The 25960-nt window shown below is 34.2% G+C and overlaps 2 protein-coding genes and 1 long non-coding RNA gene across 3 annotated transcripts; 2 read left to right on the top strand and 1 right to left on the bottom strand.

The window, feature by feature from the left end:
- Positions 1–753: 753 nt before the first annotated feature.
- On the bottom strand, positions 754–17859 carry LOC139700037 (DDB1- and CUL4-associated factor 8-like). The gene is made up of 9 exons (XM_071598491.1): positions 16538–17859; positions 16098–16356; positions 13094–13329; positions 10347–10521; positions 10074–10236; positions 9853–9983; positions 4642–4761; positions 3403–3516; positions 754–1438 (listed from the first exon to the last, which is right to left on the bottom strand). The coding sequence occupies exons 1-9, from the start codon at positions 17272–17274 to the stop codon at positions 1244–1246; spliced, it is 2130 nt and encodes a 709-aa protein (XP_071454592.1). The 5' UTR covers positions 17275–17859; the 3' UTR covers positions 754–1243.
- Positions 17860–18180: 321 nt separating this feature from the next.
- Positions 18181–24623, top strand: LOC139700299 (ankyrin repeat and SAM domain-containing protein 3-like). Its single transcript, XM_071598939.1, has 6 exons — positions 18181–18249; positions 18351–18511; positions 19200–19401; positions 22294–22412; positions 22494–22684; positions 24472–24623. The coding sequence occupies exons 1-6, from the start codon at positions 18220–18222 to the stop codon at positions 24621–24623; spliced, it is 855 nt and encodes a 284-aa protein (XP_071455040.1). The 5' UTR covers positions 18181–18219.
- Positions 24624–24788: 165 nt separating this feature from the next.
- Positions 24789–25694, top strand: LOC139698433 (uncharacterized). Its single transcript, XR_011702934.1, has 3 exons — positions 24789–24864; positions 24934–25091; positions 25300–25694. It is a non-coding gene; the product is annotated as an uncharacterized lncRNA (long non-coding RNA).
- Positions 25695–25960: the final 266 nt, after the last annotated feature.

Genomic DNA, 25960 nt, shown 5'->3' with positions numbered 1-25960 from the left:
AAAAGAAGTTTAGAAGAAATATTTACAGTAATTCACAAAAATGTATTGCTTTAACTGAGGAGAAGAACGCCATTCATTTATCAAGTTTTCTAAAATCTATAAGTCTCTCTCTGAATTAACTCTGATATAAAACGATATCTTACATCGCAATATTTATTTCACATCTTTACAAAATGTTGACTAACAATGATTAAATACCTAACATTCCAGTAAAAATTTACACCAGTGCCTTTGGAATTTACAAAAGGTTAAAAAGGGTGGTATGAATATGCCCTAGGTATCATTTCTGAAAGGATCATGTTAACATCTGTCAATTTATTCTCAATTTTTAACATGGTACAAATTCAACTTCTATCAACAACTTATCAGACAACCTCTTCATACAATTAGTGCTGCAAAATAAATCCTTTCTAATAAATAGCATTATGTTTCAACTTAATCAAGCATTGTGACTTCCCCAATGATCACTAAATTATAAAGGAAAAGTGGAGAAAATCATATATTATTTACTCTTCAATTTTTCCACAGATACGCTTGAAAAGATTTCCTTAACTGACATATTGATAAATAAAAGGGATACATAAATAATTGGAAGTTTAAAAAAATATTTCAACAGAATGACAGAATACTCAGGGTATCCATAAAAATTTCATTGATTTTGAATACATCGTTAAATAAATAAAGGAAAGAAAATGGGAAAGCTTTGGATTACAACCACTAAATTCACACAGTAACAGAAATCACTAATTGCAGTTCAATGATCAGAATCAAATTTATTGTTTTAATAAAATAAATACTGAAATGATTATAATAGTATTGCTGACTAACATAACACAACAGAACTAACATCCTCATACACCAAAAAATCTGTAAGTTAATGTAATAAAACAGCCAAAAACTGAAGTACCATGTTGTATTATAATATCAACAATTATGTTTCACAAAATATTGTACCTAAAATAAGCATTCAAAGAAACAAGTTCCATTCATTCATGTGCATATACTCTTTTAATTCCAAATTTGAACTGAGAAAGAATTAATGAAGAGGAATAGGGATAAAATTAAGGTATTTATGGATTCTTTATATCATCATTTGTCCTTGATGATAATAACAAAGCAACATTACAAGGTTTCACCTATGAATAATAGAAATTGAACTTTTTACACCAACCATTACAATATTTACTCGGGAATTTTTTTAAAAATCAGATCAGAAAAAAATTCCAAAATCAAATGACACAGTTTATGATGGGGAGCACTGTACCCTACGTGGAGACTCCTCCTGATCATCACTGTCGGTGTCATCATCAGTCGATGCATCATCTGTGGGCAAACCAGCTGTAGAAGATCCACCATCACCACTGCCCCGATTACCAGCTGCTCCTCTTCCACCGGGGCCACAGTCATTGGACATCCAATTCCCACGCTGTTGGTTGAGCTGGAAATTGAAGGCATGCAAAGCTTGTACATTATTATTCTAATGTGTCCTTAAAAAATTTAGATTAAATTGAAAGCCATAGGATATTTGAAAAGTATGGATTATCTGGATTTAATGCATTAAACTTAAGCAAAATAAAAAAAGGTTATCAATCAAATCATTATATAGTCACACTTCCCTGTTTACCAAATGTCTCATCTCCTGATGACCTACAGTAAAACGTTATTTTAATTGAACTTTAATCAAAATCTCATTTAATTCAGAACTTAAAGAGTAGTTTCTGGCCAACAGAATAGGACTTAGTATGCTTTTTAGGATGCATAATTTGAAGCATGCCGTAATTAAAATTTTCAGCAATTTCAGCATCGTTAGATGTACACAATATGATCCCAAATGCCTTTCGATTAGTAGTACACATTCAGCTCTGACTGGAACTTCTTAGCAGGAAGACACTGTAGAATTTCCATTTTTACTCAAAAACTAAATAATACATGAAAATAAATTGAAATATTAAAATTAATAGAAATTATTGACTTCATAATTCCAGGCACTTTATTTGGAACACAACCCAGGTTTGGACGTTGGATACCATCATCTGGTGGTCTTCACATTTGCCATCTTCGTACACCAAAGTTGGCTTCTGTGAAGGTTGTAACAGCAACCTATACAGCAGGGTTGTAAATGCTGCTTATGGCTATTTTAATAAGCTTCTTCCGGTAAAATTTATTTATTAATTCTTCTGGATAGCCATTGTTAACTGCTATCATTTCAATAACATTAAGTTCCTTCCTTATATTTCGATCTGACATGAATAGAGGCTAATTGGTGCATCATTACATGAAGTGGCAAAAGCTTTAAGGCAAAGCAATGCCTTGAAGAGAAATTCATTTATTGATCAGTATACATATCCTTCCGAGAAATGGAGAACTGTAACCCATTTTTGCCTTCATAAATGGATACGTTGAGGAAATATAGGAAACATGAGAAAATTTAAACATGGGAGAGGGTTTTCTTATTGCCTTTTAGAACCTGTCCAAAGCCATCAGACATCGTCTACATAACGTAACCAACAAAATACATTATTGATGAGTAGGTGACCTGGGGGGAACAAAACTTTTTCAAAATGGTACAACTATATTTCGGCCAGAAGTGGGGACAAGGGCTAGCCCTTGGCAAAACCAATGGGTTGTTGGAAATAGTTACTGTTAAAAATAAAATAAAGTGTTCTATATAAAGTGTGTGGCATTACAAAGTCAATAATTTCATTTCAATATGTTATGTAAATTCCATAAAATTACTCCGGAGACAACAAATTGAAACATTTAAAATGTTAATAATGACCAGAAGAGCCACTACCCTACTGTTGCTAGATCTACATTTGCACATGAGGATTTTCCTCCAGTTCTCCGAAAAGTTTCAGTTTTTCTTCAATCAAATTTAACCTTTCAAAAACATTACACAGAACATTCATGTGTTCATAACTTTTTCCATATAACTTGAACAACCACTTATTCAACTCTTCACTTGAAATATTGTTTGAAGAAAACCTTCCATATGAGACATTTCGTATTTTCATACATTTTTCTTTGATTTTTCCAACTTGGTTGAGTATTTTCATCTTGAAAAATTTTCTTTTAGTGTTTCAAAGAACAAACAAAAGATGTTTTCAAAATTGCTAACTGTATTTAATTGAACTGATTGGGATTTGAGGAAATAGATTTACTAATAAGGAAAACTACCAAGGAACATCCAAACAAGAGTCCACTGTACATGCATTGTCACAATGGTGTTCTTCCTAAACTTTGTATAACATATTATATTGAAAACTATTTCATTTACGGAGCCCTAGCCTCATGCTTGGATCAGGTAAGTCTGAATATGGATCAAAAGTAAAAGGAATCATTTCTTAACCTCATAATGGCCTATCTTGGTAACTGAATACCCATTTTTGAAACTATTTTTACCCTTCTCTCAGTGCGGCGGATATGGCGCCAAAGAATCCACAGCATCTGGCCATCATATGTATCAGGATCTCGTTGCCGATCATCATCACGGTCTTTGTGGTTCAATATCACAGCCTAAGAAAATGATAACACAAATTTAGTGTAGGCCATCGCTATTGGTTTAAGATATTAAACCCATGTTGGTTTAAATGGTGAAGATAGAGCTCACCAAGCACGAATCCATAATGAATTTTAGGTGCATACATTCGAAAATGGGAGCTCAGGCCCATTCTCATTCTAGATCAAACTGAGCTGGAGGCCCTATAGACCTAACCAAATCCTCACTTTATTTGGTTTACATGCCATTCCCACACATGTCACTATTTGGTGGAACAATTAAGTTTTAGTATCGACTTTGCTTGGGTGAAGTGACCAGCAGTTTGTTCCAAAAGCCTGTACACCAGAATTTGAGGTAATGTAGGTGGACAATAACTCGTTGGATTTCATTTTATTAAGCATCCAAATGTAGTCAATTGGATTTTTGAGAAACCTTTTTAAAAATTATTTTTCAATAATAATTTACATTATGAACTAAAAAAGAACCAGAATGTTGGCCCAATAATAATAATAACAACGGAACGGACCAAATACCCAACTTTTGATCTTTCAGGGACTAAAACGGTTGAGTTGCTCTTAATCAAATGAACACAGTACAAAATTTATATTTTTAAATTTTTGGGTAAATTCAAGACTCTTATATTAATTTTACAATGAGCTGTTATTACTTTTGTAAGTTAACTTTTTCTAGTCAAATGGCGCTTTGTGAACTCTTGATTGAGTGTGGCATATTCCTCCCAGTAACTTTAAATTGATCAAAAAAAATTAAACCAGTTTAGAGCATTTCATATTCAAGTTCATTTCATGGCCCAGATTATGGCCACCATCAATGCACTGAGTGAAACTGGACCAGGCTCTTTCGATGACTTTCACCACCAATATTTAATTTTAACAAATGAATCAGCTTGTTTCATATTTATACAAAGATGATCCAGAAAATACTGCAAGCCAACATATCATTTGTTAGTATCAATTTAATATTATAACCTACAAAACATGTTGACTTTAGTAAACTAGTTTATCATTGTACATAATATGGTAAACTAGGAGAGTTATGATACATGGCATACATAGTAACAGTCGTGAGGAAACTTAACCAAGTAACCTTCACTGACAATTCAACTTCGAAGTCATAACACTCACAGACTTGAGATTAGGCATGGCTGGTTCTTGCTCACAAGATGGAACCCATATTTTGACATCGTCATCCAATCCACTGGTAGCCAGAACAGGCATCTGAGGGTGAGGCTCCAAACAATTGACCTAATGGAATGAAAATCACATATGAAATGCACAGTAGGTAGCATATAAAAATGCATCAAGCTTACTTTGACATAATTGGAAGCAAGCCATGCAAATTATTCAATGATTCTAGAATCCAAAATTTATAGTAAACATAAATTATTTGCAACTTTTGACTAACAATATTAAACCATAATGTAAAAGTGTGAAGAATATTTACCAAGTAACCAGAGTTAGCATAGGGCATACCTCGATACAATTATTTATTCAATGTTTACTAGCCAAGAACTTTTCGCAAGGAACAAAAACATTCTCTCCTCCTGTATCTACATGACAGCAAGCCATTCCTTCACATTCTATTATCTGAGTATAACCAATGTGTAACATTACCAACCATTATTTCATTATCACTGTAATATTTGAAAGAATACTGGTACCATGTCTTCCCGTAGCTACCTCAAATATGTTGATTTTTAATTGCTCAATTCCACAATTGGTTCTTCTAGAGATGAGGCAAAATTTTTCCCTGTTTTGTTCCAAATGAAGAGAAATATGTGGTAAATAGTTAATGTCATGTAATTCAATCGATAAAACACAACATCCATTTCAATCACTTCCATTAAGAACAGATAGTTCTTACTACAAAAAGCAAGCTTTTTAAAAAAAAAAACCCACTGACACTAAATACCATCAAACCTACACAGTGATAGGAAAACATCCATATACACAGTATTACTCAGATTTAAGCTAAGAGAGTATCACTCAAAATATTAAAAATTTGCCATACTTGTTTAACAAGAATCAATATTAAAAAATGAGGCAGGAAATTTTTTCAAAACTTTTGCCAAATTATCATAAATTTACTCAGTAAATTAATTCAGACAGATAAGCCATTGTTTAATATAGTACAGCGAAATTGGGCTTGGACAGAGGTACTATAGAACTCAGATAGGTAGAATTGCATGTAGGGGAAGGAGTTCTCCACTTAAAAGTTTGAAAACAGCATAGAATTTTTGTACATATATTTAGTTATCTATCATTCACAAATATCATCCATAATTCTTAGGCCACTGATTCAGTAAGAGTCCAGGTAAAACTTCAGTGGATGTAGTAGATGAGCAAAAGAAATTAAATGAGCATTAGCAAGCATTTACCAAATTGAAATAAAGGAAGATATCATGCAAATTTCGCTTTAGTTGCCAAATGAGTAAGTAGTTTATACGCAAACTGATGGTCATTAAAATGGGACACGATAAGAATTCCTGCATCAAACCATGAATTTCACAACAAAGATTTATCCACAATATGCATATCTGGCATCTACTTCCTAAACTCATCCCTCATAGATGTCCATTTCATTTTTTTGCACTATTGCTGCAAAACAACAATTATATACTTTCGATTTCTCTAAACAATGGTTTTTAATCTCACTTTCCAGCTACTAATTATAATACTTTGAGCTCATTAATACCGGCAAGCATTTCATGTAATGTATACAGAATATCCTACTGCTATACAGCAACAAACCCTTAAAGATCCTAAAAAGGGGAATCTACCATGGATAACGAGGTACTACAAAGATAATACACTCTGAGAAGTCATATTGATCAAAATCACACGCACGTAAATTTGATTTTAATTGAAAAATAGTTCACCTGATCACGGAACCGGACAGGGATTTATGACTGAGTCAACTTTAAAAGCTGATGATTGACATTTATTAGACACCAGTGGTTTATTTTTGGATGAATATGTATTCTTTCAGATTTAATGATAATAGTTATTGGTCTTCTGTTTTAAAAAATAGTATTTACTTGGTCTAATGTTGATCTGATTGAAATAAATGCAGGCCAAACTAATGACATGAAGATGATATGCACAGATGAGGAGGTACCTATTATTCATATAAAACTATCCACCTTTCTGTTCATCACCAATACAAGAGGGAATGTATCCAATGTCCAAGATCATGACATCCTATATCAGAGGTCTACTTTCAGGCAGACTACACAGCTACGAAAAGTAAACACAAGCAGGCCTCAAGATTGAGAAAAGGCCCTTTGATGATAAGCCTAGTGACCTATTGTTGCCCTACTTCACCCCACAAATAACTACTGTTGCTGAATTATCACACCATATTGCTCCGAGTGCAAACACCTGCAAAGGAGAGATATTGTACACAGCTGATAGTTATTATTGAGCCATGATGTCATCTGGAAACCACCAGTGAACCCCAAAAAGTATATCTACTAGCACTAATAAATGAAAAATGAAGAAAATTATGGTTTGTGGCTGCCAGAAGACCTTATCAGCCCATGAACAGAAATACTCATTCCCACTGCAGTGCAAGCTTAGCAAGTATCATGAGAATACACCTGGTTGTTGAAATACAAAGAGATGAAATTGGGAGATTAAAATATCGGTCAACATGTCCACATGCATGGTTCAATAAATTTTAAACAAGTGTTCATGTTCACCGGAAGTTCATTCTGAAAATGCCATAAATTGAATTTTTTTATTAAATAACTCTGCCATCATGGTCACAACTTAGGAAGACTATCCCAGGTTGTTTTAACAAGTTCAGAAACTAAAAAAATAAATAAAATTACCAAGTGGAATTCTTTTGGAAAAATTATAACTGGATAACAAATTAAAACTTTATGCCCAGCAGTTATCAGTTGGGAACTGATATGTCATCACATGGCCACCAGATGCCTACAATGAAAATGGTATTTTTAAATTCATTTACAGGACCCAACCAATTTTCTTGTAGAGGATATTTTTTCCTTCTCTATTACTGTATTTCTGTAAGCATAAGATTCACCTTTAATGTGCCAAAATGTGTAAGTTGTTACTTTGGAACAAATCAATCCAATCATATTTTTTTAAATTATTGTATTAGATTAGAATTTCATTAAAGTAAAGAGAACTTTCAGTTCTGTGGTTCCATGACTTCATTGTTTGCAGCCTTCATTGCTAGAGGTTGGAGTTCTTTAATTATTCAAGCAAAACATGCAATAATACCTTTCAGGTGAAAAAGTGATGGTGGTTCAAACCATGATAATAGAAAAAGTGAACGATTTAGAGTAATTTTGAAACATTATCATGCAAAACACAATATGAATTCTTTATTGAGCAGTTTTTGCATACCACAATCCATGATCAGCCGCATAACTTAAGGATCATAATCAAATTCTGGGTACTAATAACTGTACTGTGTCAACTATTTCAACTAAATAATCTAGGGATCAAAAAAATAACAGGCCTGATTCAATAAATTAAAGTATGCGTTTTGGTCTTTCATTGAAAAGTTGACAGGGTTGGTTTGTCAATTAGTCATTTATCAAGAATCACTGAATATGGGATACAACGGAAAAAAATCCTATTTCACACCCCTAGTATATAGTTTAAGAATGAAAGTATCCAAATCACTAAGGAGGTTTTAATGCAAGGACATATTTTGTATCATTTCATATTTCACTCTCACTTCTCACCATTTACAATAGTATGTAACATAAAACCATGAGAACCAGTAGAAATATAATTTAGTGTAACTTCAAATGAAAAAGTTCATTATAGATTACCATAAATATGAATTCCATTAAGAGATACATGAAAAAAATGCATCATGCTCTATCAATGCATGCAAACTTTACTGACTGAACTTGCTCCTAGATAACGTATTTCGCATAACATACAGGTCAACTGATCACAAGAAATAACATAGCACAGAGAAATGATAAACTTAACAATTAATAAAGAACTCATCACATGCCTATGCAATGGATCCACTTATGGATGCACATGCATTTTACACAAGCCCCATTCAAGTATATTTTAGATACTCCCAGCCACCACAAGATGTCCACAGGATTCCCGTTTAGAATCCAGACATTCTTCGAGTCGCTTACTGTCCTTAAGATGCCATATGAATGGCATCAATATTGAGTCTAATGTATTATATAAATTGAGCATCCAGGATGTCCATTTATGGAGTTGTCTATGTTAAATTTCTCTTATTCTATAAATTCAACCCAATAATATTCATAAAATACATTGCCCAAAAGACAACATGTTACCATCTCAAATCATGTACTTAGGCATATTTGTACCTTTTAATTTTATTTAACATTTGGGTAAAATAATTCACTATAAATTTACATTTTAAAAACCTCAAGTGCACCAAGAAAACTTTCCAAGATTATAGAAAAAATCTTAGAGAGAACTAAGAAAAGAGACTGTATGCATTGCCATTTAACATCTCAAGTCACAATGTATTAAGTAAAATTGTCAACTGTCTCAGCTGTACACACATATATTTATATTAATTTCCATTAACATTTATTTATTACAAAATCCAGTTTCAACAAAAACTGACATTCTCCCCATTTTTACACAACCAGGTTCCAACACCTTTTTAAATGTAAACGTTGAATAATGTATGCATCACTGAATGCTACTACCACAGCAGCAATATAATTATCATTCTTCAAAGATCATCTAATGGGGATACCTTACCTATCCACAAGGGGACGTTTGAACATCTATAGGAAGACTATAGCTTATCAAATAGATCTCCATTGATGCCAGTTGACTCAATAGGACATCCAATGGACAACAATGCAGTAACTGGGAATTGTATGAATACTAATTCCAAGTGGTGCTCACTCATCATGCATTTGCACCATATGCAGGTTGAATACGGATATTTTGAAATTTCAATTTAATTTTAAACCATAAATAAAATAAAATCCATCAAATGAGGGGCCTCTGAATAGTACAGAGTGCACATTACCTCTCTCTTCCACTCTCTAGTGTCTAATGTCATCAGCGTTGCCTACATGAAATAAGTGAAATTTCTTCTTCAAGGGATCCAGAGCGCAATTGAAATGATATATCACAATTTGAAACAAAGAGGCAACCAATCTCTATCTACTTATAGAAAGGACTTGACAATGAAATAAGGTATAAAAATTTACCAGAGCCTGCAATTAATATCACACATAAAAATAGACCCTTAATCAATATATATCTTAGAGGAAATCAATGTGAAGCTAATTCACCTACACATATTTCATCAAATATGTACACTAACTGGAATTTTTTACTTACCACCCCATTCTCATCTCCTGGCATAAACTGAACAACCGATTCCATCTCTTTATCCCAAAAAAATATATTTCCACAGTCTGAACCAGATACAACAAATTCACTCTTGGGACCGAAGAAATTTATGCCTTTCACTGTGAATAATAAGGAGAATAAATGAGTAATAAAGAATTATACACAAAATCAGCTATTTGAAATAAATATTTAACACCAGCAAATTATACCTGTTGCATTATTTCTGTGTCCCTCATATCTGTGCAAATACTCTGATTCAGATTCATTTGTACCAAATAAATATATGTCTTCATCATTATATGAACCTAAAACTTGCGTTCCATTGTAATTAAACACAGCACATGTTACATGTGCGTAGGTGTTGGAATGAAGCTATAGCAAACAGAATTTGCAACATTAATTTTCAGATAATTATGCAACCAAGGCAGTAGAATATTAATTACAATTACCAAAGGTCAAACTAAATTGAAGATTATACTAACCAAGTGATGAGGACAGTACTTTTTAAGAGGTCCTTCATTCTCACTTATCTTCCTCTTGTCATATATCCTGATGAAGTGATCTCTTCCACTGACACAAAATTCATGACAGGTCAAGGGGTTGGCATGTACACTGTATAGTGCAATCTTTTTTGCTCCCTCCTTTACAGCACACAACCTGTGACACATTTTTGAGTTTGTGATAATCACACAAGAGTCATCCTGATTTCCTAGCCTTACAAAGCTATCTTAACACCTCTTACCTTAATTATATTTACCAACAAGTTCAGGTTTTTCCTTCTTACCTAGTAATTTATATCCACCACCAAATATATTTTGTGTACATTCTGAAGATAAAATGATTAGTAATGAAATGACTAAAAAAATTTACTTGAAAAATAAAAGACAAATGAGAGAAAGAAAAAGCCAACTTTGCGATTATACTTTGGGGAATACTCTTGCTGTGTACCTACCACATTTAAAAGTTAGACAATTACAGAGCTATTTTTGGAATTGAATTATAGTGTATATTAAGAGTACTCCAAAAAATTATTTAAAGCCACCAAATTTGTGGATTATGAATTGATTAGAGATGTCACTAGGCTTGATTATTTAACAAAATAGATTTTGCATGGCAATACACATACTCAATTGATTACAGGTAGGTTTTACCATTCACTGAAAACTGTTCCAAAACAGCTTGGACTTCAGTAGTACATATAAATAACATAAATGCCATTCGACTTTCAAGTGTCCCTCTTCAGTTACTTCAGCCTTTCTACTCCTATCAAGACACATAAAATTAATATAGGTCTCTTTTCACCCATTTCTCCACATAACTCACTTTTGGTAGTAGTTTTTAGGAGAGGCGATCGACATCTGAGGTCATTTGCACCATTAGGGATGGACAGGAAAGGATGAAGGGTGGAGAGAAACTCGGCATTGGCACTAACCTACTCTAAATGAAAGGCACCAAGGGGTCTGCAACTTAATATCCCATCCAATGGATTATATACACACTCAATGTACTCTCCACAAAGCACCTCAAGTAGGGATAGGGATACCACTGAAAATTATCTTCAATCTCCGGGATTCAAACTCTGGGTGGAAAGCCAGTACATTAGCCACTGCACCATCCCAATCCCCTTTGAAATTTGGTGTTTGGTAGAGAGGTATCACCTAAGTGAGAGGCATTTCTAATATCGTATTGCGTGCATCAAGAACTTCGTATTGACTATGTGCACGGGAAAGCAAGGATGGAAGTTCTAACCTTTCTCATTCCAAGATGCATAAGCAATCCCCACATAAACAAACAAAAAATATGCTGGGGGATAATTCACGCTTCTTTATCATAATCTTTAACATTCTATCACCCTATAATGGCCCCTCCATTCACAATATCAAGCTTCTTTGAACCTCTCCCAACAACTTTCTCCCTTCCCCATCTAGTACTTGTTGGTTTGTCTTCTTCAATACACAAATTATTGCATCCAACTTCTCCACACCCACATCTCAAATGCATCTATTATGCATCTATCATATTTCTTCAAATACTAGGTGGTAACATTCTGTAACCAAGTAAACAAGATTACAGAATCACATAGATCTATGCTCCATGCCAATTTCTTCTCTAAACCTCTTTACTTTTGAGTCCCTGTCATGAACTACCTCCACTATACAAATGCAATTATTTCCTCCTATCCAAGGAGATGATGTCTCAGTTTCTCTAATTTATGTAGTCTAATTGTCCATATTACAAATTCATTCATATTTTCTAATGCATTCAATATTACTTTAACATGAAACTTCTTCATAAAAAAAGTCTTCCTATTCATAAGATGTTTAATACTTTCTTTCCCTCATGATTTCCTGATCTCTTAACTATAGAACTGATTTTACCTTGCACTTAAAAATAACTGCACCCTTCTGGTTAATCAGCTGATTAAAATTCAAAATCTGCAAATATAGCTTAAATTAACTTTAATCATCTCCTCCCTTACTTTCACTTCAACCCCAAACATAGCTATCCTACCACTTCTTTAGCATGTAAATCAAAAGTACGGGTGATAACAGGAAACTCTTTCTAATCTCCAAGAATATCACTGCCCATATTCTCCATTTTCTACTCTTACATCACAGAAGAAATATGTTGAATTAGAAATGAAGATATAATTATGATCACTTAATTTGTCACCATGAATTCATGCAAAATATGATCAAATGCAGCATGAGCTTAACATAATTTCATATAAAATGCTCATCATCAGTATTTCAATCCTACGATTGATTTACTGCAGCTATTACATTCTACTTTTATTAGAATGCAAGGCAGGAATGCATATTCTAGGGAGAATAATGTGGTGGTTTCCCGTTGCCTTCCACACTGAAGTACTGCGGCCAATACTGTGAACTTCACTCTCACCAACACCTGTGGCACCTAATGCCGGGCTGACCCACTCAGTCAGCGCCACCAGTGCCCAATGATGAAACTGCTACCTTTCACCATGGGTTCAGGGTAGCTTTTTAGCAGGAGTCTATTTTTCTTGCTGCCTCATTCCGAAACACCATTATTGTCTTTTTTCTGTTAATGTGCGGTTGTCTCGTTCCGATAAATTATTTACCATTTTTTCTAAGCTGAAAAATTTCCACCAGTCCAGGAATTGAACCAGCGACCTTCAGCTTCACGGGTAGATATGCTACCTCTGGTCTACCCAAGCCTCCCAACTCAACAATTCTCTTTAATTACTTACTTTTCAGGTTTTGATTCACGGACATCCAATGAATTAACAATTGCATCCTCTCCAACACTAAGAAACACATGAGGAGAATCTGGCTGCAAGGCCAGTTTATGAGCAGGCCCACGGTGCTGAGCCAAACGTCTTGTAGTACGACAAAGGCCTGTTGATGACAGTTCAGCCAATCGCACTTGTCCATCACGAGCACAGGAAACAATGTGCATATCACCTGATAGAGGAAGAAACTTAGCCTGAAAAGTAAAACAAATTTGTGATAACCACTAGCGACAATTATTATATTTTCCAAGCATGACCAATAAAAAATATATACAGCTAAGGTTATAATTTTCCACACATCTAAGAAATCAAAATTTTTGCCATTATCGCCAATTTACATGAAAACATCCTAAATGACCCGCAGAATAGGGCAGTGCATTCTTGCATGATTTTTGGTGGAGGTCATTCAGGTCAGTTTGATACACAACTTTAGTCCCAATTATGGCAGGGGTCACTTTCATTTGAAAAGAAATTATGAAAAACCACACCAATATTCTGAAGAAGAGCAGCTCATTAGCTTCATCCATCTGTATTTTATTTATGAAAGATGTGATAAAAATCCTCCAAATACCTGAGAGTGAACTAAATTCTCACATCCAAGTCTTAAGGTCTCACCAAGGGTGCACCCCATGAAAGAAGAGTTTAAATTTAGGAATGGAACCTGAAATAATAGCTTCCATCAGACCCATGGAAGCAATCACCACTGAAAGGTGAAGAATACTGAGTGGAGGACCTATAGAAGAACGCCCTTGAACCTATAGAAGGTTCTTAACCATGTTCTGGTAAAATTACCACAGAGGCCAATTGATGGCTAAAAGAATTAATTAATCTCTTTTAAGTTTTACAAACATCCAAGGAAAAATTCCAAGGTAAAAACAGTCCACTGCTCCTCAGAATAGCATCCCAGAAACATTGTCTCGTATCTATATCCCTGTGATCATAAAGAAGTGTTAGGCTGCCTTCAGAAGATTTCTAAAAAACCTTCTCCAGGAGTGTAAGGAATAACCTGGAAAATTGTTGCTGGAATGCAAGGATTATATAATTGAACCCAAAATTTACCTAATAAATGAATCTTTGAGATGTGGAATTTTTTCTGACCAGTTGAAAATTAGCAAGGATATACCTGTTTACAAAAATTAAGGTGAAAAACTGATATTAATAACTTTAGACCAATTTGTCTTTTATCACAGTTCGCAAAACTATTTGAGTTGATTTTTTATTCTAGATTATAAGGATTTATATAAATACAATGTTATTTCTCATTCGCAATGGGATTACCGAAAAGGCAGATCGATAGGTCCGCACTCATGAATGCTTTCAATTCCATTACCAGAATTTAGCTCTAGCTTTGTTCCTGGATTATACTTGTGTCTTTGACCTTCTTGACCATCCCCTCCTTTGGTGTAACGCTGATAGAGTGGGTGTCAGAGGCATTGCCTTACAATGGCTAAAATCTTATTCATTTGAGGATCACAAATAAAGAAAATAACACTGAAATCTATAAAATACGCATCAGATTCCTATTCTATTAGTACCACCATCAAGATCTACATCATCACATCCCTCACAAGCAATTCATAGAACATAGTCCTACAAATAATATAATATACAACTAATATAAGCTGCCACTGGAAGCACACTAAAATATTCAGTCACTGCTGTATTTGTAATGTGTGTATAGATATACTGACTTTCTTTGTTAAATTTACTAGGCCAAAGTCCAAGATAAAACAGATGAGAAGTGTAATAAGCTCTGCAAATGCATTTTATGGATTAGGCTTTCTTGTACCACCAGATATCCATAATTATGCAAACACAAGAACTAAGCACCTGGTTTTCATTGGTATAACTTTTACCTTAAAATGTGTTTTATCATAAACAATTATGAAGGAAAATAAATACAGAAAATTACCTTTCATGACAATTTTCCCTCATTAAAGAAGTAATCCAGTGCCTTTAAAGGCCAGTCTTTAGACTGTGATTTCCTTTTGATGGAAAAATTCACATTGGACTTTCGGTTTATGTGCGCATTTTCATAATAGTGGTAAATTTTAGGGGAGGCAACCGACTGCTAAGGTTGTTTGCGCCATTATGGATGGATGGGAAAGGAAGGGAGGAGAGATCCTGGCATTGGCATTAGCCTACTCTTTACATAAGGCGCCAAGGGGTCCGCAGCTTAATGTCCCATCTGACGCACTGCGTACTCACTCAAAGCCCATCCCCAGAAAGCACCTCAAGTTTGGATCAGGATACCCCTGAAAAATATGTTACTGAAAAATATGTCGCCTCCAGGATTCGAACCCAGGTCCTTTGGTTGGGAAGCCAGTACACGCTAGCCTATGTACCAACCAGATCCCCTCATTTTCGTAATGAAATGAATCATAAAAAGCGGTGTTTTGTGAGGACAGCTCACTACCAACATGCAAGATCTACCTAATCTTGTAGATTCCTGACAAGAGGGAAAGTGAAAACTGAAGAGAATAATCAGCTAATATAGGAAATTGTCCTTGGATGATGTTCTCAACCATTATCACACATTGGGTTTACCGAATAGCCACGGTAAAGTTAGGTATAATACTACAGCTCTAAGGCAATACAAAAGTTGTCCAAAATTGGTAATGTCCAGAGAATTCACCATGATGTCAATCATGATCATATCAATGTTCAAATTAGATTCAGTGATATTTAAAACATTGCAGACATTTTCCATAAATATAAGACCTTTTATCTTTCCAAAAGCATGTTTAAGGTTGAATGGAGTTAAACTCATCCAACAAAATAACCTTCTGATTTAATCTTACACATTTGTTAGCCAACCCTCTCTAAGTTTTTCACGACATCTCAGAAAAATTTAAAAAGCCTTACTACTGTTTGGACTATGTTAATCTTTAATAAAAATCCATATATAAACTGCAACAGCTAAACATAAAGTGACATGAAATGTTAATCCTGATACACTTACCTGAAAAACGTTACTTCTGTGGCCACTGTCATACTGGAGAATTTTCTTTCCTAGGGCCCAATCCCAAATAATGATTTTTAAGTCATCAGAACCACTTGCAAGTCTTGATCCACTGCTGTTGAAATGAAGAGTATTTACACAACCATTATGACCTTCCAATCTGCTCATCAGTTCAAGTCGTTGGACGGCATGCAACGATCCATAGCATCGGCGCTGGAAAAGTTCAGGGCCAGCAATATTACCCCTACTTCCCTTTTGCCTGAAATGAATGGTACATTATATTAGGTATGACCGGAAAAAACCAATTGCTACGCTGCCACTTAATTTTAAGCCTAAGCAGCCTATGGATAAGGATTCAATATATTTTAGCATGATTCAATATTAAATTACTTGGTTCACACAAAAGCACATGGGCAAAATATAAACAGCGATGATTGTACCTGTTAATAACCTCCTGCATGACAAACCACTTGTGTTTTGGCTTCCCCTTCATCAAAACAACGGCAGATATTTCAGTAGCCTCACTGTCCGAGGACTTGATGTCACTTTTTCGTTCTTCTGAATTCGTGTCACTATCACTATCCCCATCTGAATCATGCGAGCTATTTTGATCTGCATCTACGAATGGACTTGACAATCCTTCTTCCATTTCGACATCTGCATTTTCAGACACGGTACCATTTTCTTGGCTGGGAGAATCTGAACTCTTCTTTTCGTGTGCTTCTTTCTCCTCCTCTTCAGTCTGTGGATTTGAGCAAGATGACCTCCCAGATTCCTTGTTTACGGATTCCTCATCACTGCTGACATCTCCTTCGGGAATCCCTTTTTTCCTGTAATTTCTATTTTTTGCTTTTGAATTTAATTTTGGAAATGCTTCCGTGGACGATTTGTCATCTTTACCGAGTGCCTCTGCTGTCTTTTGCTTTTTGTTTCCATCGTCATCAGAGCTAACTTCAGACTTTTCAACCGATATGCCACTGTCATCTTTCTTCATGTGTCTTTTCAAACGCACCTCAATTGTAGCAAGCATCTCCGGTCCAACGCTGTCATTTTCCGTAGTGCAAGGGGATTCAAGAGACCCCTTTCCCTCTGAACTTGATTCATTTGCTGCTTTTTCACCACTACACACCGAATTTTCGTTATCAACATCCATATTTACTTGTGAAGCTGAGGCCATTGCATAATAATGTCTAATTAAATGATAACACTACGAAAGAATTCCCAGGCATACTTCATAATTACATGAGCTGTCTTAATTGAGTAACCTCACACTAATAAGTTACTTTAGAAAGCAGAGAGCTTATTCAGTCGGTCTCAACACATTCACCCCTATGCGACGTATTGTACAACAATACAATTCTCAGAGAACATAGTATGAAACAATGATTAACAATAGTAGGCACTGATTAATACCCTACCAAACCGAATGAGCTCTAGAAACGTAATCTTGTTATACAAGAGGCGTAAACTCATTTACAGTTTAATTCGCAAAACAAATGTGAAATTATTTCAGGCCGGCCATATTGATCCTTAAATAGAAATGCAATGAACATCGTAAAGAACGAAGTGAATTGAACAAAAATAAGCAATAGCACCGTTAATTAAATTTTGCGTCACAATGATTATCCCTCGGAGCAAAAACACTTTGATCAATGTGAACGTATGACTTATCAGATCAATTCATTTGACGTATGACAACTTCACGAATCACCATTAAAAACAAACAATTTCGTTTCCTTCTTGTTACAGCTGATAGTAATAACATTCTCGTTCCACGAGCTGTCACTGCAGTGGAGAATGCTGATAGACTCGCATATTGCATGAACAAATATAGCCTGAGAGTACCTGAAAAAATATTGTCTTTAGGGACAGCTGAAGCATTAATTTTTTCAAAGGTAGGTATCATATTAAATAATTTATGATTGAAAATGTTTTCGTAAATATCTTTTTGCAATTGAAATTTGGTTCCTTATTAATTATAATGCTGCCCTGGGGATTTGAAAGGTAACTGTGCTTAGCGAGCCTATTCTCTAAAGGCGGCGATTTTCATTTTGTACTTAGTCGTGTGCATTTTACCTGACGAACAAGTAAATGCGTATTTGATTAATTAGAAGTCAAGTGAATGGCTGGACAAGCTAATATTTTCCTTAATGTAATCTAAATATGAACGCTTCTTTTTATTATGTAATCCTTTTGATTATGTTTTTCCATTGCTTACGATTAAACGTCAAGCAAATTACTCTTTTTCCATAGAAAATGCTTCAGCTTGGATCCACTTCTGCCTCACCGGAATGGGCACAAGATGAAATTGCGCCTTTTATCATTTGGACCCAAGGAACAGAATTGCCGCGTTGTGATTTGCATACTTGGGCATCAATTGGAAACTCAAGCAAGCTTCAGGAAGCTTTAGAAAGGTTTCAAAGTATTAGTCTTTAGTTAATAATTTTGATGTATTTTTTTATTTCTTAAGGTATTATTAATTGAGTAGTATATTTATTATAATTATTATTAACTCCACTCACATTTTATTTTACTTGCCTAGCCCCATAAATATGTGCTTTCCATTGTACCAGATTCCAGTTGTTATTGTAAAAATTGTTTTGCATTTTATTGATGGATTTTACAGCATTTATTTGTCTATCCTCCATTCATTAGAGCTTAAATCAATTTCATTTCCTTCAAATATTGTGCAAATTGGTATAACAAGGTTTGATCACTTACTGCTTCTGTGAATACCTACTATAAGGTGTAATTGCCACAAATATGCTGCCATTTCAAGATTACACTGGTCCAGTGGAAGATATTAGAGTTTGATGCTTTACACTTTGACTCCTTTGAATAGGCCGGGTAGTTATCAACAAAAGAAATTTATTTATTACCAACACTCTTTTTGAGTTCAAGCAGTCACTCCCTCGATGTGATTTTCCGGAATGGGTGGCCCATCACTAGTTAGTACACATTTACAAACAGACAATCAAGGAGCAAGACTAACAGTTAACATGATGATCCACTTTAACTGTGTAACAAAGGAGTTAAGGTCATGTCTCCAAGAGATAAAAAAGCTAAAAAATATAAATTTTAATTGAAATTTTGAATATCTAGCAGGGAAAGAACATCACTTTCAAAGAAGAATAAAGAGGGATGGACTCCATTAATGTATGCTTGCTTTAATGGTTGTTGCAAGTCAATAGAACTGCTTCTGAGAAATGGAGCTGAAAAAGATACCCGGAATCCACAGGGTCAAACTGCATTAATGATTGTGGCATACCAAGGGCATTGTGAAGCAATAAAATTTTTCACAGAGGTAAATATTTTCATTGTATTGCCTAGTGCTACGGCAATGCATGCCATTGAGGTATCATAAACTGAATGATATTTATTTTAATTTCTATTCCACCATTAGGTTGACTTAGCTTTGATTATTTTATCCCGATGTTTACATACTTCTTGCGAGACTGAGAAAGGAGAAATGAATATTAAGAAATTGTTTTCAGGAAAATAAATTTGAAGCTGGGTGAAGTTCTTAGAAAAAAATTTTAAGAAGTAGCTCAGAAATATAACTCTGGCCACGCATCATGAAAGAACTAAAAGACAGTGAAATAGCTTTAAGTTGAAGTTAAAAGTGAAATTAGTTTATCGGGTTATGGGAGGTGCCACAAAAGTAACTTTAACTGAGTCATCTGCTGATGTGCATGAAAATACAATACTTTCAAAGGGTAAAAGTCACTCCTGGTCAAGGTGAATGATTTTTGATCCTTTAGAATTGTTGCATTTCAGACATAGTTGGTATGTTAGCCAACCTACCACATGTCTTTATCTTTAATTCCTGAAGTTTCATGCTTTTTAGGCATGAAAACCAAAATTTAATTCACATTTGTCACCAATGAGTCAGTAAATCATCTGTGACTTCTGAAAACTGAATGGTTCTGCTACATGGTTTGCTACCAAGACCACTTTGCCATGAAAATTCCCTCTGTATTTGAATTGCTGGTCTTAACATTATACATTCAATTACCTACCCTTCTAATTCTTTTGCATGATTTTCCTCTTGAGAGTCATAAATTTGGCTCATTTTTATAGTTTTACATTTATAATAGAGCTACTGAGTTCATTCAGTACTTAAGGTTGAAAATCATATTTCTGCTATAGTAGCACTGCCTTCAACTAAAAGTCACATGTACCCTATCAGTTAAAATGATTATGCTCGGTAAAAAAAGCTGAAGATCACAGGAGTGATTCTTACTTTTAGGATAAGCAAGACTGGGTTATCTGCAGCAGATGAGGAAAGTAAAGGTAGTCATTTTCCTCATCATAATTCTAATAAAGAAATATATTTTTCTAATTTTTCCATGCATAAAATCATTTTGTTCCAAGTGATGTTGAAATACCTCCAGTATATTAGGTGGAATTTTTTGCTATACTTTGTTTCATCTGCCTTTCTTTAACTTCAATATTTCACCAGTCAACGGGTCCACAATATAACTCCCCATCTAACTGATGGCATCCCTGCTTGAAGGGCTCTCCACATAGCACACCAAGTTGGGATCAGGATATCACTGAAAAATCCAGCCACCACAGGGATTCAAACTTAGACCCTCATGATAGGAAGCCAGTAAATTAGCCACCACTATTTGAGAAAATATACATACTTAAATAAACAAGGGTCTGTGCAGTCTAAGCATGGTGTCCATCGATCTGGAAAACTCAAACAACTTGTGCTCCTGAAAAAAATCAAACTGTTATCGGTGGTTCCGGAAAAATCAAAATTAGACACATTTTCAATAGGAAAATTCTCCATCAGTCATTTTGAGGTGTTTGACAAACAATTCAAATTCATATCTGTTCTTAATTCCCATGGCCTGCTGTGGAAAAAAACTGCATTTAATTGTACAAATTAAGGTAGTGGTAGGTGCTGGACATAAAATTATGGGCTTGTACTTTTTTTAGAATAATAAATTTACTTTTAGTCAATAAAAGGATAGTAAACATTTTTTTGATTGTAAAATATGCTAAATATTGAATTCCTTAGCTATCCAGTAATCAATAAATTATTTTATTATGATTATAAGTGATTTCTAGGTTTCCTATAGATCAATGGTAAGGATGCATTTTCAATTCAATTGAAATGATACTATTCTCACCACTTTTTGTATTCTTTTGAGCGTGCCATTTTAGTGAAACATTGCATTACTATTACGTCAGAAATTTTGTTTAATTTTCCAGGAAATCTATGTTTCTCTGAAGAAGAGATTTCTATCAATAAATTATGATTAAAAGATTATTTAGCATCATAATGGTGCTCTTACTTCATATTCTTCTTATATTTGTGTACCCTTCAGTATGCAGCAGTTCATTATGTCATGCACATAATTTCACAATGAGAACACTTAACATTCCTCTCAATTTCAGTCACTGATATTATCAGATCATCAAAACTGTTTGCTAAAACAGAAACTCATTTTGGATTCTAAATCACCTATGAAATTTTAGTAATTCTTTATAGTAGGACGGTAGACCTATTCTATCCTATAATTTGTTATTTTATACAGAAATAGTTATTATTCATTATTTGGTTCCACAGCTAGCCATTTTTTTACCGAAATGAAAATAGTATGTCTCAATATGTATTGTGGTCATCATTTTGTCCCTTTCAATATTTTGTTTTAGAAATGTTTAAGGTGCATATATACAAAAATTTATTTTGAATTCATTCAAGCCAAAGCATAAATGTTGACAGTAAGGCTATAGAAGACATAGACTGAATTAGGAATTAAATATATAATTATAAGAAGGAAGACAAAACTTAAGAATTATTTGTACGGAAAATCATAAATCTAACCCAACAAAAGCTCCTACATTGGTATATAATCTCATGTTTGTCATCAGTAATTATTATATGAGGGAAAATAAATGCATATTTGAATTAAGTTTCAGAGGCTCTTACTAAATCCTTGTCGTTGAATCAGCTTCATCTTATTGACTCAGTATTCATGCTTTTGATCACATACATTTCAATGAAATATTAAGTGATCTTAGAATTTGTTCATTGTCTCCTTAATGTAGCTGTCAGGAATTGGCCAAGGAAGGTGATATTGGCATGAAAGTTGTTCCCTTGTGGTAAAAATCATTTATGCCAGATTGATAGTAGTTGTCTTGAGTGGTACACTTATTATTCTTCCAATAATATTTCAATTAGAAGACACTCATCAATGCTGCAGATGACAGAGGTTGGACACCCCTTTTCTATGCAGTCAGTGGAGGACACCTAAGTGCAGTTAACATTTTGTTACAAAATAGAGCTGAAATCAATAAAGTGTAAGGCTGAATATCTGGATCAATTGCTTGATATTAAATGAAATTTCAATAAAATAATCAATTCTCTTCCAATTTTTCCAGGGACAAGATAAATGGAATGACTGTGGCAATGATGGCTGCTATGGAAGGAAAAGAATCTATAGTGAAGTTTCTTTTGAATAATGGAGCAGATGCAACCATAAAATCTTTGGAAGGCGAGACACTCAAGTCAATTGCCACTCACAGAGGGCATCATAGTCTAGCAAAAGTTGTGGAGCAATATTTGCCTGAAGGTGTGTATTTTATGTTGGGGCATTATTCTTTGCTTTGTTAAGATGGCTAGCCTGACTTTTACCTGCCCAGCACAAAAAATGCCAGAAGTGAACTGAGGGAATAGAGTATATATTTACTGTTGATTCTCTTGTCTGTCTTGCAGACATGCTCAACCTGCTCTGTTTCCTAAAAATGAATTGCACAATTTATGTTACAATTCAAATAAAGTACCTACTACCTGGAGTACACATTCTTAGTTAACCAATGATTCCAGGAAACATTGAGACTGATGATTTTTATTCAGAAGGTAGACTAAAATGAAAGAAATGCATATTTAATAATCGTACGATGCAATCTCTAAATCAAAATAATTAGGACGTGGTAATAATAAAGCATAGGGGCCTGGATATGAGTGAATCAAATACAGTATATTATATATCAATCATTAAATTCAATTCTTAACAAAAGAAAGATGAAGGAAATTTTTTTTCAATTCTCTGAGACCAAATTTGTGTTTGGGATTACCCAGCCAAATTGCAACTCTTTCACTGCCACCTAATTAGACAAATGCTCTTCCTTACGGCCATATTTTATTTTTACCAGATTTGTTTTGATGCCTCATAGGATGTAGTGATAGAGGAAAATATGCATTCATTAACAATGCTCGGGGAACATTTCTCAACACTATAAATAACATTTCATATTTTTATAACTATCTTTAATGTATCATAGAGTCCTATTCCAAAGAAACAGCAGGAGATGCTGCAACAGTAACTTTTAACGGAGTCATCCGCTAATGTGCATTTCAATGCAACAATTTCAGAGTGTAAAAATCATTCGCCTTGACTGGGATTCGAACCCAGATCCCTCAATATCCGGTCGAGTGCTTTAGCCACTTAAGCTAATTTTCAGAGTTTAAGAGGACGCCTCGATAGCTTAAGTGGCTAAAGCACTCGACCGGATATTGAGGGATCTGGGTTCGAATCCCAGTCAAGGCGAATGATTTTTACACTCTGAAATTGTTGCATTGACAGTATCATAGAGTATTATAAACCAGATCTTATGCCTAATTATGAGTATTGAAAGATAGGTAATCGCACTATAAGGCTAAAATGTGCAAGATAAAATTTTAAATTGACTTTTAGCTTACAGAAATGACTATCATAATGCATAATGTGACAGCATAAGGGTTGAGAAAGCGGCTACATTTAAGCCATGCTCTAATTGAACTAGATTGCATTCAAAATATGAATACTGTGAAATTTAAATACTTTCCTGTAAGTGGAGTGGCACATCATTGGTATTAAAAGTCAAATGCATTTTATTTTGCACATTAAATTTTTAACTTCAATAAATCAAGTTGCATCAATTGATCTACCAAGCCAGCAAGTCTTTCTTTTAAATTCAGTAGTCCCTCTGAGCACCCTCAGCTCCACCTAAGCTGCGGTGATTTTGTGGGTACCTGATCTTCCTGGGAAACCACAGGAAAGGAACTGGTCTCCCTACCCTGATGTGTGAACTTCACGTTCTGTCAGGCTTAGTACTGGGTGAACTCTACCGTCACCCACCAAACCAACCTACGGGTTAATGAGTGTTTAAAGTTTTTATCCAACTTCCATGGATTTTGGTCCATTTTTTTAATGGTTATATTAGGTTACCATCACAACCATGTATCTTATTTTGTTCACAATCTATTTTGCATGAAATTATGGCTAATTATAAGTTTTCTATCCTAAATAAATTACCAGCAGCTTTATTGCATTAATAATCTTCAGACCCTGCATTTTTATTATATTTTATCATTTAGAGCATGCAAAAGAAGTCGGAGCCGGAAGGAATGTGAAAAACAGAGAGCCATGGCAACCTCATGAACAACCAATAAGAAAAGCTAAAGTTCTGCCCCCTGTTCCCTCCAGCATGGGATGCCCTACCAATCATGTTTTGCAGATAGGTACCTAGGGTGAAATTAAACATTTTGACTTGATTTGGTCCTCATTCAGCGGAGCAAATAAAATAGTTGAATTCAATAATAGATATGATTTTAACTCCTTTTTGTTCCAGCTTTGAAAGAAATCAACCTTTCAAGTGTTTTAAGATTTTATAACCTGGAAAAATACAGTCGCATTTTTGAAAACCAAAATATTGACCTTGGTGTGTTTCTATCACTTACTGAAGATGATCTAAAAAATTTGGGAGTAGAGTATGTATTTATTTTATCTTATTTGTGTACCTCAATATGATGGCTGCTCCTGAAAGACTTCCTTTTCAGATTATTTGGGCCCCGGCGGAAATTATATCTCGTTATTAATCACCTGAATAGTTGTGATATTTGCCATTTGGTTATTCAGCAGCAGTACCCAGACCCATTGAAGTTTGAATTTGGAAATGTAATCCCCAAACTTTTTTCTACAAATTAAAAAAACAAAGGTACGACTTAGATAATAATTAGACTAAGCTTGGAAGCACAATTAATTGTAATTATAAATAATTCAGCAACCTTTTGCAATTAAATACTCTGATATTATAGAGATAAGATTTTAATTTATATACTAGTGTATTGTTGAATATTTCTTAAAATTGCACAAATCACAATGACTTGAATTTTTTCATCAAATGCTTCTTGAAATATTTCCAGATAAACAACCTTTCCGGATCAAGAAGCCATGGCCAATTTAGAGTTAAATTGTGTAGAAAGTTTGAAATAGAATGTTATATTTTGTACGCAGAATGAAGGTAATCTGTTCACTGCCATAAGTAACCTTTAAGGTCAATAGAGATCCTGAAGGTTAACCAAATCCTTGGACTAAAACATAATTTAGTCAGAAATTTATTGGACAGTAAAACTGGAAAAACACCATAACTTTAACTTTTCATACTTATACTTTTGTTAATATTTTTCTTCACATGTCGATTTTGGCACTTAATGTTACTAATAGTAGCATGTTCTGTATTATGTTAATGCAGATGCTTTTTGTACAGCACGTTATAATTTGATGTGTATTTCGATTAAAACGTAGGTATTTTGTTGATTATTTTCACACTAATAAATATTTATCAATCAAGTAACCAGGAGTATTTTTTGGGTCTTAGAAATCTTAACTCCTTAAAACAGAATTACCAGGATGTCATTAATTATACATCGCATTATTATAGTCTGAGAAATAGTGCATTTGTATATGAAAAAAAAATTTGAATCCAGATTTTTAAACCAACCTTAAATATATTATCATGATGATGAATATTCACTAAGGTTAATTTTTCAACATCATAAAAATGTACATGTAGACTTTGGACCT

Source organism: Hetaerina americana, unplaced genomic scaffold (assembly GCF_022747635.1).
Source record: "Hetaerina americana unplaced genomic scaffold, ioHetAmer1.1.p SCAF_10, whole genome shotgun sequence".
Classification (NCBI taxonomy): domain Eukaryota; kingdom Metazoa; phylum Arthropoda; class Insecta; order Odonata; family Calopterygidae; genus Hetaerina; species Hetaerina americana.
The sequence above is the reverse complement of the archived record's forward strand: the minus strand, read 5'-3'. Positions and strand labels throughout refer to the sequence as shown.